At 45.0% G+C, this 14,203-nt stretch overlaps 1 protein-coding gene across 1 annotated transcript in view; it reads right to left on the reverse strand.

Moving 5' to 3' along the window:
• Window positions 1-14,203, reverse strand: part of CAMK1D (calcium/calmodulin dependent protein kinase ID) — a 411,239-nt gene that overhangs the window by 44,310 nt on the left and 352,726 nt on the right. The window contains exon 5 of the mRNA XM_036242307.1: window positions 12,792-12,918. Coding sequence (XP_036098200.1) covers window positions 12,792-12,918 — 127 coding nt within the window. The remainder of the gene's footprint in view (window positions 1-12,791; window positions 12,919-14,203) is intronic.

The following is a 14,203-nucleotide window of genomic DNA, read 5'->3' on the forward strand; positions in this document are numbered from 1 at the left end:
AGCCACAATGGCCGGGCAGGAGAGGTGTTAATTTTTTTTTTCTTTTACCCTCACTCGAGGACATTTTTCCATATTTTGTTCAGATAGAAACATCGATGCGAAAGGGACACATCAAGTGGTTGCCACCCACATGACCAAACCAGGGCCAGGGACAAACTGCAACTGAGGTACGTGCCCTTAGCGGGAACCGAACCTGGGTCTCTCTGGACCACAGGCCGACGTTCTAACTGCTGAGCCAAACCGGCCAGGGCAAGAGAGGTGTTAATTAATTTTTGAGTTTAACTCACTCTAAATAAAACTCTGAAAATACTAAACTTTCTCTAAATAAAATTCTAAAGATATTCAGGGAAAGAATATATTACCTCCAATAGTCAAATGATATAGATGATGCAAACAGAAAGAATGGGAAAGATGTAGAGGGCGGGGGGGCGGGGAGGATTGCTGAGGTTAGTGGTGCTGTGAAAATGTGCCTCAGGTATTCTAAGAAAGTAACAGGTGTAAAGATAAGTAGTAGGAGAGGTAGAAGAATCATTGTAGAATTCAGTGAGAGGTGAAGATGTGAAATGGTTGTCTGGATTTAGGCTATTTTAACTTAAAACAACTTTAGTTGCCTGAATTTTAGAAGTTTTAAATAGTGAGGCACATTGACTTTTCAGTGAAGGAAACGAAACCTAGGATCCACCACTTACTATATTTGTGAGATTGGCCAAGTCATTTAATCCCTCTTCTAAACTTCCAGTTTGCTCATCTGTAAAATGGGAACATTAATAGAGTCTAACTTTTAGAATTTTTATGTGGCTTACAGGAAATAAGCACACAAAAAGTCATAGATATAATTAGTGGTAGTTATTATGTGAGAAAAAAAAGCAAAAGCAGAATTTAGGTTGTATTATTTTCTAGAAATAAGGATGCAGAGATCCTTGATATAATTTGGTATTTTCTCCTGATTCTACCTTAACATAATGGAAGTGGTTCACAAATGAAGATTTTCACCCTTTTGATTAAAACCTTCGAAGTCAGGATCGACCTGGCCCAGTGGAAGGGCATGGCGTGAGAACTTGAATCGTAAACCTCCCACCCAGCTGGTTCCTTTGTTCATTTAGTTACTGACATTTTTCTCACTTAATCACCAACCTGTCTTCATAGTCCCCACTCTATCCTGGCAGCATTCTAGACACTGCAACCCAGGAATCGCCTGTTCATCACTGTGGGCAGACAATGCTATGAAAACAAGGACAATTTGTCATAAAATTAGAGATTCCCTTGATGGCTGTAGAACTCTAGCTTACCATGGCACTTTTATGGACCTGCATTTACTAAGGCAACAGGGAGGATGTATTACTTCCAAATTCTCTCTCCTGGGCTCTCTGCCACCCTCAACCCCCCATCCTACCCTCTCGTACCTCCAGGCCAGGAGTCATCAAGATTACCCTCTCCATTACCCTGTGTTCTCTTCTATCCTTTAAGTAGTTATAAGGATGCAATGCCCAGCTCTAACCAATCTTGTTTTCATTGGCCTCAGTTATAATTATTTTTTAAAGGGAGGTTAGAAAAAATTGTTCCAGAAGACTACTTATAAAAATGGGCATATTCTAATTTTTTCCCTAAGTCTTCTTTGGAGTGTGTGAAACTCCTGCCATCTCCCCTACCTGCTGAGATAGAGCTGACCAAACACTAATATTAACAGCAGCTCTACCTGTTCTGCCTTCGAAAATGGGCTTAAAATGCCCAACTTGCCACATATCCTATGATGTCAGCAAGAAGAGGCTGGCACGCAGGCGACTTGCCGGCCCATGGCTTAGGTGAAGGTTCATCTGTTTCTCTTGCTAGCTGGCCTCACCTCCCAGCAGAGGCCAAGGAGAAAGGCATTTGACTGGAACTTCATGCATATCACAGTGGGGAGGAAAAGGCCCTAAGCGATGAGTCAGTCATGGGCCAGAGGTCCTAAAGGCTTCTTTTAATACCATGGCTCTTCCCAAGTGGCCCGTAAAAGCACACCACAAAACCTGGGGCGGGGGGTCTGGATTCAAACTCTCTGCAGACAGGCTAGGCAATGTGATGGGGTCTTTACAGGAAGGAGCCTGGCAGAGAAGCAGGTGGCATGAACTCTATGGGAGTGCCTTAAAAACAGTAAGACTGTGCACAGAGTGGCACCATCAGATCTCTGTCACCTCAGAATCAGCACTGACTCAGAGGACAGAATCATGGCCTGGCTCTGTGCCAGTATTATCTCGGAGAACTCTCTATCTTTCCACCCTTCAGTTTCTTTTCTTGGAGTTAGGCCTTTATGGAAAAGATCTCAGCTGAGAGCTGTATGTGGTCCCTGTGTTAAGGAATGCCACCAGGGATTTGTGTCCAGGACTAGGCACTTGGATCCTAGACAGTCTTGCTGCCCCTGAGGAACTTCTACAGGTGGTGAGAAGGAACACAGCTCTGCCCAGCTGTAGCCTGTTCAGAGAGGGTAAATACAATTCTTAAGATCAAGGAAAATAAAATTCAGGCAGACATTTTAGAGGAGAATTGGACCTCGGTAAGAACTGCATTATAACAAGAAGGTAATACTGAATGTGCTCAGTCAGATCTGCTTCCTGTCAATAGTAAAATTTTCAGCAGCAGGGGTATTAAAAGAGAAAAAAACAGATTAGTAAGGGGTTTTACCCTGAGTATCTTAAAAAGGTGTTGCATCACCTGGGTTAAGGGTATTGAAATTCATATTACTGGCAAACAAAAATACAACTGAAATACAGAATAACTCCTGGCCTGTGGTCTGTCTTCAACCCAAAGTTAAGAGAGCAGAAGTTTCTTGACACCTGTGTTCTCTTTCTATCCTTCCCGTAGAGTTGTAATGTACTCAAAACCCATCGCAAAAGAGCACCTCACTCTGATTCCTAGTAGCCTCATAAATTTTACCACAGGCATAAAAAAGTCCCCATTAAAGCACCATCCTTTATAATTACCATTCTGATCCGACCTGGATTACTATTCAAATGCTACCAAAGTCAAAATGTGGCTAGTGGGGGGGAGTGAGGCAAAGGAACGGAAAGGGAGTGGAAAACGAGAGGGTGGTGGCAGTTAAAGTGTGGGGGACCTAGAATCTAGTGGGATGAGGAAGGTGTTTCAGAGCAGTGTGTCAACAAAGAACCCTGAGATATGTCCCTTACTGGTTTTCCCAAGATTCAGCCTCCGCCTAAACTGCCGGAACTGCAATGGGATGTCTGCTTTGCACTTAAGCCTATCCTATCTTCTGAAAACCAATAAGAAGTGACACTTCAAAACAAAGAACCCTAGCCGGTTTGGCTCAGCGGTTAAAGCGTCGGTCGGCCTGTGGTCCAGAAAGAACCGGGATCGGTTCCCGCTAAGAACACGTACTTCGGTTGCAGTTTGTCCCCGGCCCTGGTTGGTCGTGCAGGTGGCAGCCACTCGATGTGTCCCTTTCACATCGATGTTTCTCTCTCTCTCTCTCTCTGTTACTTTCTCTCCCTCCCACTCTATCTGAACAAAAAATGGAAAGATGTCCTCGGGTGAGGATAAAAAAATAAAATAAAATGAAAAAACAAAGACAGGTAGAGCATTCCAATGTTTTGGCTTTTAGTCACTAATAGAAAAAAAAGATTACTAAGTTACAAAAAATACTGTTTTCCCTTCTCCTCTCCATCATAACAGAATGGTACCAGTTTAGAAACTATGAGACTCCATCCGGATATCAAAGATCGAGAGGAGCATTAATGAATTCCAAAAGGATGTGAAATGCTTTAAAAGTGTTAGGAGCTAGCTCTGGCTAGTTTGGCTCAGCAGTTAGAGCATGGGCCCTCTGACTGAAGGGTCACAGGTTCAATTCCCAGTCAAGGGCACGTACCTGGGTTGCAGGTTCAACTCCAACCCCAGCTGGGGTCGTGCGGGAGACAGCCAATCAATGTCTCTCTCTCACATTGATGTTTCTCTCTCCCACCCTTCCTTCTACTCTAAAAATCAATGGAAAAATACCCTCAAGTGAGGACTAACAACAAAAGTGTTAGGAGCAAGCTAGTGGGGCTGGACATGTGTGGAGTGGGGACTCCTCCAAGGCAGGACTGGGCTTACTTTGCCCACGTTCTGATAGTGAGCTTCTGTACCCATCCATGTTCACATGTCAAGGGTAATAAAAGGAGCAGGCTCTACACGTCCCCCCACTTAGGGGGCCCTGTCCTCTCCAACAAATGAGATTTGGTCACAGCACCCAGTGTGATAAAATGCTTCAGGCCGGCTGTCACTGAGTAGCTGCTGAGAGAGAAGGAAAGAGAAAAGTCCTTATCTGAGTCCTCCGCCCACCTGTGTGTGCCCAGTATGCCAATTTGTCAGTTATATAAAATCCTGTTTCAACACTAATGGTCTGAGAGAATGAGAACAATGACGTGATGCTTACAGATGGGTACAAAAAAGTAATATTTAAATGAACAAATAAAAATCAAGTTCTGTGGGGGAAAACAGCTACACAGAAGAGTGAGGATTAAAGGGAACAGATTAACCATGAAAAAAGAGGAAAGGAATGGCCCCGACTTAGGTTGCTGCAGAGGACAGAAAGGGGTGATGTCAATCAATTCAATCCCATTGTTCTTTTCTGTTCTGGGTGAAGATGGGAAAAATGACAGGCAATATACCTAAAGGATGCCAAGTCACACAGCTATAGAAATACCTAATGGTAGAAGCAGGAAAAGTCATGGAGGTTATATACGAGAAACTGAGAAGGGCCCAAGAGTTTACATGAAGGGCCCAGGACTCCCTCATATTAACTGATAGCAGAGATACTTGTATTCAAGTCCCACTGCTATGAATGCCCCCAACCATAGGCTGGGTGGCTTTGAGAACAGAGGTCCTCATCCCAACACCGGGCTGGCAGGAAGCACTGGTTTCCAAGCTCTCACATAACCAGAGCTAGACCAAAGCCCTCTGCAATGTCTGTGCAGGCTAGAAGGACTCCCTCCCCACAGCTTTAGGAACATACAATTAGCCCCCATCTACAGAACCATGACAGGGTTCTGTTTATGTACATGATGGGCCAGCCAGAAATCTCTTTCCTGTTTCTGAGTAGAACCCTGTAATGAAAGAGTGTGGCTGCTGGTGTGTACTCCAAATGAAATACAGCAAAGGGATGGATCATCACTCGACAAGGCTCGATGAAAAAAGAAGCACCATGTAATTCAAACACATCACAAAGCAGTGACAGCCTCCACCGCCCCAGCAATATCAAGAAATAAAACAGCCCTGGCCAGTTTTGCTCAGTGGTTAGAGCGTCGGCCTGCGGTCCAGAGAGACCTGAGTTCGATTCCTGCTAAGGGCATATACCTTGGTTGCGGTTTGTCCCCGGCCCTGGTTGGGTCGTGTGGGAGGCAGCCATTCAATGTGTCCCTTTCACGTCGATGTTTTTTTCTCTCTCTTTCTCTTCCTCTCTCTCCCTCCTGCTCTATCTGAACAAAAAATGGAAAAATGTCCTCAGGTAAAAATAAGTAAATAAATAAATAAATAAATAAATAAAGACAATAGGTTTTCCTTTACCAAACAGAAATAGGTTCGTCGTCTTTAGCCTCATCAATTTCATGACTGAAATGGGTGCTTTCTGTGATTTACTGTTTCTATTCAGTGATTCAGGAGATCCCATTTGGATGTTTTAATAAATGTTTGCAGGGCAGTAATTTTCCTAACCTTCTTAGCTCTGATTCATTCTCTCTCTTTTTTTCTTTTTATCCTCAACCGAGGACATTTTTCCATTTTTTATTCAGATAGAGCGGGAGGGAGAGAGAGGAAGAAAGAGAGAAACATTGACGTGAAAGGGACACATTGAGTGGCTGCCACCTGCACAACCCAACCAGGGCCAGGGACAAACCGCAACCAAAGTACACGCCCTTAGCAGGAACCAAACCCGGGTCTCTCTGGACTGCAGGCCGACGCTCTAACCGCTGAGCCAAACTGGCCATGGCTGATTCTCTCTCTTATTGGTGATGCCAAGGGGAATGTTCTACCCAACTCAATTAAATGGATCTAAATCCAGGTCAATATCATATTGATGGTCACCATGTTATCCTGATGAGCTGATTTTCACCAGATGGTCCCATCATTTCTCCTAAATTCTCTCCAAGTATTTATGCATGTCCTCCCTCCATGCTACATGAGCCTGCTCATTTCTCTCAGACCATACAAGAATCACTTCGTGACTCTGGGCCTTCATTCTCCTGCTTGCCTGCATCTGTAACTCTCATCTACCCCTGAGTTCTTCTCTTCCTTCAAATCCTGCCTCCTTCAAATCCTTGCTGATCTATTTCACCTGTAGTTGTGCTGTTGCTTCTGAACTTTGCCAGGGACTTGATACAGGAAACATGCTTGTGTGCATCTGTGCTGCCCACCTGCCATCCTGCACTAGAGGGGCTCTCTGTGCTGCCTGTAGCGGGAACTCAACACACGTGGATGGAGAGAGGCCCACATCTCCTGTTATTGGTGCTGTGACAATCTGCAAGGGGCATGGCTCCTTATAAAAGGCGTGTAAGATCTGGGCAGCTGCTATGGGTGAAGGGTAAAGTTCGAGTGCTAGGATTCCTTTGCCTTCTTCTATGGCACCATGTGCACAGGGATACTTTGGATAAACAGCCCTTTTCTCATGGTTTCCTCATTATTAGAGAGCTCATTTAAATTGAAGCAATAATCTTGATGTTGGCAAGATTAACTATTCAGTTGAATAGTCATTTAGGCAATAATGACAACAAAACAACAGGGCTCACAAATTAAAACCAACACTTTTACCCAGAAGGAGCCTGTATTAAATCTAAAAGCAGCCAGCAACCCTCTGCTCCTGGCTTGACAGCACTCTCTCCCTTCTCTCACAGATGCCAGACAGGGCTGGGCTCTGCCCTGTTCAAATGGAAAACTGCTCAGCAGAAATGAGGCCGTGGCTTCTTTGTCCAAGATCCCAGTGTCCCAACCTTGCAGCCACTGCCGGGGGGGGGGGGGGGGGGTGCGCGGTTGGCTATGTCCAACCTCAGGGTTGACATGCTGGGGTCATCTTACAAAGACCTGTCTCATCTTCTCCTGGCTTTACTCTGACAGCCAGGCTCTCACAGACCTAATGAATTGTAATTAAGTCATCATTCAAGGTCCCCAATCCAATGATCAATTCTCACTCAGTCTTTGTCTTACTTGACTTACTAACAACAACTGACACACGGTACTTTCTCCAACTTAAAGCACTTTCCAGATGCCACACTCCCCTGGTTCTCTCCTTACTTCACCTGCTGCTGACTCCATGGACCCCAGAGTCCCCATGACTCAGCCCTGGGGCCCTTCCTCTCCTCCATCTAGCAGCAGTGGGAAATGTCCAGCCATTCCAGCCCAAGGGCCACAGAAGGTCCTCGAAATCAATACCAGCTGACATCACACGCCTCACCAAATTAGCCTGACCAAATATAGCAGGCTGATTTTGAAGCTGATAATTTTGTATGGCCTACAAATTATGTTCTAAATATCCACTGGCCCTTGGCAGAAAAAAGGTTCCCCGCCCCTGAATAGTCAACCAGCTGGCGATCTTATCCAGGTTCATGGCTTTAAAATGCCTCCAGAGACTATCAGCCCCAGAATACAGCCTATCCTTACTCACGGATTCCATATTTTTTTAATTTGCCTACTTGCTAAAATTTATTTGTAGCCTCCAAATCCATACTCATGATGCTTCTGCAGTCATTTGTGAATGTGAGCAGAGTGGCCAAAACGAGTCACCCAAGGTGCGCATTCCCAGGTGAGGTCACACACGGCAACGCTCAGCCCTCTCATTTTGGCTCTGTAAACACGTATTGCTTTCCTGGTCTAGCTAGTGCCACATTCTTCACATTGTTGTGTGTCTTGTTGATTTCACTGTTTCAAAGGGCTCCAAAAGTAGTGCTGAGTTGCTGTCTAGGGTTCCTAAGCATCGGAAGGCTGGGACGTGCCTTATGAAGAAAATGCATGTGTTTGACAAGTTTTGTTCAGGCATGAGTCTTGTGCTGCTGACCATGAGTTCGATGTAAATAATATTATGTAAGGTGTCCTTGAACAGAAACACACATAAAACAAGGTTACATATTGCTCATTTGCTGAAAACGTGATCATAGGCCTGCAGGAACTTAACCCTGCCTTTCCCCAGGAGCAGGAGCTCAGTGCTCACTAGCTCAGTGTTCACAGCGACTTCACAGAGCAGAACTAGCGTGTGGAATGAGAACAGACTGTACAGTTCCAGACTAGATTTCCCTCCAGAACTCCGGACTCGTATTCCAGCTGCCTCCTGGACCTTACAAACTTTAACAAACCAAAACCCAAGCCCCTGATAACTTCTGCAACTTGCTCCTCCCACAGGCATCTCAATTAAAGGCAGCTACGCCATTCCAGGTGCTCACCCCAAAAATCCTTGGAATTACTCTGGATTTCTCTTTCAATTTTCAAATCTTGGTGACACTATGTTCAAGTTATGTGTAGAATCTGACAACTTCTCACCACTTCCACTCTGCCAGCCTGCTCCTCAGAGGGATCCTGGTAAAAGTCAGATCATGTCATGCCTTACCTCAGAACCTTCTAATGGTTTCCTGCCACCCTGAGTGAAAGCAACAATTTTGACAATGACCTATAGTCCTGGTCTGCACATGCCTCGCCCATTACTTCTCTGACTTTTTCTGCCCTATTTTCCCCTCTGCTCACCCCACTCTCCTGCCCACTCTCTTTGCACCATCCTTGGAACACTCCTTCCTCCAAATAACAGCACGTCCAGCTCCTTCAGTCTGTCAAGTCTTTACCGCATCACCATCTTCTTACTAACAGCTGTCCTCATCACCATGTCTAAAACTACAACCACACACACACACACACACAAACTTGCTAATCTCTTGCCTGCTTTATTTTTCCCAGAGCACTTACCATCTAAGGTACTAATTAACATACATAACTGTTTACTTATCATGTCTCCCTCTCACTCAAATGTAAGTACCATGAGAATGGGGCCCTTTATCTGTTGGTTTTCTTTTTCCTAATGTATCCCCACTGCCTAGAACAGAAAGTAGGCACTAAATAAATAGTTCTTGAATGGTTGAATAATGTAGTACTTACCATACATTATTCAATGTACCTGTTTGCCCTCTGTCTCTCACAGTAATACTGACTGTGCACATTTTGAGGTCAGAGATACTGTCTTATTCATATTTGTATTCCTAACACCAAACCACTGTGCAGGGTGCATAACAGGAATTCAATAAATGCAGGCTGAATGAATAGAAGGGGAGAAGAGAAGAGAAAAATTGCTAATTTTCTGAACCTTGGGCTTCTGAATAAGACACAGTCTCTACTCCAGAAAAACCCACAGCATGGTGGGGAAGAGACACAAATAAATATGGACCCTGAGGTCGTGAAATCAGAGCCATGATGAGACAAGGGTCAGGAAAAGAACTAGGATGACAAAGGAGAAGATGGGTGCTGGGTAACATGTAAGCAGGGCTCTGAATAGGAGTTTGCCATGTAGCCTGCAGGGGAGGAAATAGCCCACTGCCTGAGGTACGCCCACATAGACACGAGCTTCCCACTGTGTCCCCTTCCTTGTTCTAAAAGGTCTTCCAGGAGTCTCAGTGCTGAAACAGGAAGAAACAGAATCACTCTACTCCCACAATTCTCCTCTTCCCCTCCTCACTCACAGAAAACTTGGTGTCTGATGAGAAAATTACCGGATGGCTCCACTTGCCTCCATTTAGGGCAGTAAGAACATGGGCCACGTCTAAACACTGTTCCCAGTTTCCAGCTCATCAGCATCTGACATCTAAACAGAATCAGACCAAATGATGGAAGCCACTTAGAAACCCAGAGAAACTGCCATTCCATGGGTTCTGCCAAGATGCAAAGGAGCAAAATCAATTTAGAAAGCGCTAGAGCTTTCCAACATCAGAGCCAAATATGAAGCAGCATGATGCATATGTAAATATGGACATCTTTTGTTCGAACACTGAATCGTAGCCCCAGAGCTGATGTCCCAAAAGGGGATGCTGGGCAGCCACCACAGCTTCTTCAGCTGCTTAGCTCAGAGTGGCCTGGACACCAGACTGCTGAAGAAGCAGAGCCACCCTGGCAAGGACCCTGGACACCATGACATCGTAGACCTTCTCATTTCCTAACGTCTATGGTTGGAACAGGCTTTCTCCCTCTCCATCTTCTAAGAGAAATGAGACTAAGCTTGTCCGTTGTTTTTTTTTCCTTTAATCCTCACCCACAAATATTTTTCCATTAATTTTTTCTTTTTTTAGAGAGAGAGTGGAAGGGAGGGAGGAGAGAGAGAGAAACATTGATGTGAGAGACACACTGATTGGCTGCCTCCTGCACAACCCCAAAGACCAAACCTGCAACCAAGATACATGCCCTTGACCAGGAATCAAACCCGCAACCCTTTGGTTCATAGGCCAATGCTCTAACCACTGCTGGCCAAGGTTTATCCATTTCTTATTTGCTGCTTGCCTGATGGCCTGGACTGAGCTGGAGAAATCCCACATGCACACCACACACACCCACATTTCCATCCACCGTCCCCACCCCTCAGACATACATCTACACATGTGATGCAGCCACAATTTCAAGTGTCCCACTAGGGCCCAACCTATTGCTGCATCCATCACTTTATTCTCCTAGAACAGAGACGGCTTGCTATGCCACTATCTTCATCAAGGCCTGTGCTGGCCTTTCAAACAGAATCAGAACAATCTGTTCTCTGCCTGATGCACACACACAACCAGGGACACAATCCCACCTGCCACAGTCTAGAGCTAAGCAGCACTGAGCACACCTTCAAGTCCCCTGCCACATTTCCACCACCTCTACCTCTTCCTCTAAACCTCCTTGCCTCTCAGGTTATTCCCTCAGCCTGATATTTTCTCCTCTCCTGTGAATTCCTTTAGAAATGTGACAGCTGTGCCCTGACAGGTTTGGCTCAGCAGTTAGAGCATCAAGCAGCAGATTGAAGAGTTTCGATTCAATTCCCTGTCAAGGGCACAAATCTCAGTTGTAGGTTTGATCCTGGCCTCGGCTGGGGTCATGCAGGAGACAACCAAACGATGTCTTTCTCATACAGATGTTTCTCTTTCTCTCTCTCTCTCCCTCTTTCCCTCCCATTCTATCTATAAATCAATGGAAAAATATCCTCAGGTGAGGATTAAAAAACAAAAAAAATGCAACAGCTGTGACATAAGAGCATTATCATGCAAACACCTGTAGGGCTGTGCTGTGGTTTCCCACTGTGCTTTGGGCCCTCAGGCCCACGTGAGGCCTGCTTTCCTCGGCCTTCCAGGAAAGGCAGTGTGGTCTACGATCGACCACAGGAACGATGCTGGTCGTATAACATTCCCTTCCTCTCCTCTGGGCAGGCATTCTGTTCTCATTAAGAAAGGCAGCATTGCCCCAGCCGGTTTTGCTCAGTGGTTAGAGCATCAGCCTGTGGACCAAAGAGTCGCAGGTTCGAGTCCAGTCAAGGACATGGGCCTCAGTTATGGTTCTGTCTCTGGCCCTGGTCTTGGTAGTGCAAGAGGCAACCAATCGACGTGTCTCTCTCATATTGATGTTTCTCTCTCTCTTTCTCTCTCCCCCTCCCTCCCTCCTTCTCTCCTACTCTATCTGAAGATAAATGGAAAAATATTCTCAGGTGAGGATTAAAAAAAAGAAAGACCAGCATGGTTTACATGATGAAAATTCAGCCTTAATGTCCATTCTCTAAGTCTTTTCCAACCTCAATTTTAACCCTATTCTCAGACATTCTAGCCGGTGCCCTCTCCCTGTTTTTCCCCCCACTCAGGGTTTTGTACAAGCTGATGCCTTACCTTGAATGTTATGTTCCCTAAATTCCCACGGCTGGCTGCCCAAGTCTCCTCCCTGTCCCCTTAGCCCAGTCCCAATCCCTCTGTGTCCTTATTACTCTATCACATGCTCCCGTTTTATTTTTGTATTTGTAGCCCTTATCATGATCTGAAACAACCCTATTCATGTATCTGTTTCTCTGTTTAGTCTCTGTTGCTCCCAATTAAACTGTAAGCTCCATAATGGGAGGGACCCCATCTGTCTTATTCACTGCCATCTCCTCAGGGCCTAGAACGGCATCTGGTACATAGCAGGCACTTTAATATACATTTGCTGGATGCATGAATATATTCGTGCAATGAAAGTCTCACAAAGAGTTCCCATGGCCTTTCTCCAGGTCTAGGAGGACAGAAAGTGCATCTCAGGATCCATGTGCTCAGATCTGTCAGCCGCCTTCTCAGCAGTCTCTATGTTTAGTACGAAAAATCTGGGCTTCTGATTTTAAGGAAAACTTTCATTCTTGGCTTCTCTAGTACAGATCAAGACTGGCTAATTCAAGAGAGTGACTTCATTGAGGTTTGAACCAGAGTCCTCCTATCAACATTTTCTTTCTAGTAGTTTCTAACTCAACATTTTAAATGTTTTATTTGTGTCTGTACCTTATCGTTATCCCAGGGTCCCACTGTAAAGCATTTCAAAACATGTATAGATGCAACGTTTCTGGTATCAGAACCTGGGATTTCACCTAATCTACTCCTGGCCTCCAGTCAGGCCCACACCGAAATCAAACCAGATTTCTGTCCAACTCTTGATAGGTGTCAAGGGGAGGCACTTCCCTCCTAATTCGTTCCAGAGTCTCTCACTCTCTTTACTTTCCTCTCAAGGGAAATGAAGGCAGCTGTGATCATGTGCCAGCCTCAAATTCTTAAGAGGACCAATGAAGGTGACATGCAGGGACACACACACACTGTCCTCACCAACGTAGCCAGGGGTCCCACAGGCCGTGGACATCACATCTCCTTTGCCCTCCATTTTTGACAATCCAAAGTCACTGATCATTATTTTGGACTCTTCATCTTGACTGTAGTACAACAGATTTTCAGGCTAAAAAGAAAATAAGGGGAAAAAAATTACAAATTGTGTTCAGAGCTGGTTAACTGTGGCAGACACACCAAACCACAAAATCTATTCACTATTTAAGAATGTACCTGACCTTTACACATAGTAAATGCATTAAGAAAAGGAGTCTTTAATGAAGCACTATAGAGGGAGGGCCCTGCATAGCAGAGGGCACTTATTGGTTTTCAATAAATGTTACTCCCTGTCCCATTATTAGTAGCTTCCCTACTTAAAAAAATGAACCATATTTTGAGGCAGTCCAGGGTAAACAATAATGTAAATGAAGCCACTTTGAAATGGAGCCCGAGCTGCCATGCCAGAGGACCTGCCTTGAAGGTCTTATGTCTTAAAACTTGGAATGTCACAAACAGGGCCAAAATAACCGTTGGACTGGACCTAGGGAAACGTTTCCCCAGAAAAACTGTTTGCAAAGATAACAAGAAAGCAGTTATTATGATAGCTGGACTGAAAATTAAAAACATTATTTAGAATTAACATCACTGTGTTACGTTACCTGCACCAACAGAAACACATTCCGTCTATTGATATAGCTGTTCCCCTTGCCTTTCTCATAAACACCCCTAGCCTTTGTCTCCTAATCAGAACACTATCTGGACTTCTGCCTGAATTAATGATACCCAAATAATTCTTGTTAGTCTCAAATAAACATTTGTTGCCTCTCACTTTGAAAGGCCTTTTTATTTTTAGATTAGCACTAGAAAGCTGATGCTTCTCATACTTGTTGATTCGTTTCCTAGGTCAGGAGAAAGGGGAGAATTAGAAATAAAATTACTTTTGCTTTTAATCAGACCCTTGTTAGCAACCTTTCTCTAACCCAAGGGTCCCTCCCGTGCCCTCAGTAACACCCATCCTGCAGTTCTGGCAGAGGCCCTCACTCTCCCCTTTCCCTGAGCCAGCTGACACTGCCTTTTCAGATCCCTGAGAGATGTCATCAGGGAATGAATGGGGGCTGGCTGATCCAGCACTTTCCAGCCACGTGTCCTTAAGTACCCTGAGCTTCTGTTTGCTTCGCTGTAAAATAGGAGTTGCCTCCATGAACAGAATGTGGCAGACTCAGGCAGCTATAAATCACCTCACCCAGCCACAGTCAAAGCACAGCTCCTGTCCCCAGGAGGGCTCTGCTCTTCAGTGGCCCCCTGTCTAGTGCCTAGGGTGAGCAAAGGGGCCTCAGTCCTGGGGTTGAGGGGGAGACAATGAAGCCTCATTTGCATAGCACTTGCTTTTTTTTAAATCTTCACCCAAGGATATT

This window comes from Molossus molossus, unplaced genomic scaffold (assembly GCF_014108415.1).
Source record: "Molossus molossus isolate mMolMol1 unplaced genomic scaffold, mMolMol1.p scaffold_m16_p_1, whole genome shotgun sequence".
In the NCBI taxonomy this organism is placed as follows: Eukaryota; Metazoa; Chordata; class Mammalia; order Chiroptera; family Molossidae; genus Molossus; species Molossus molossus.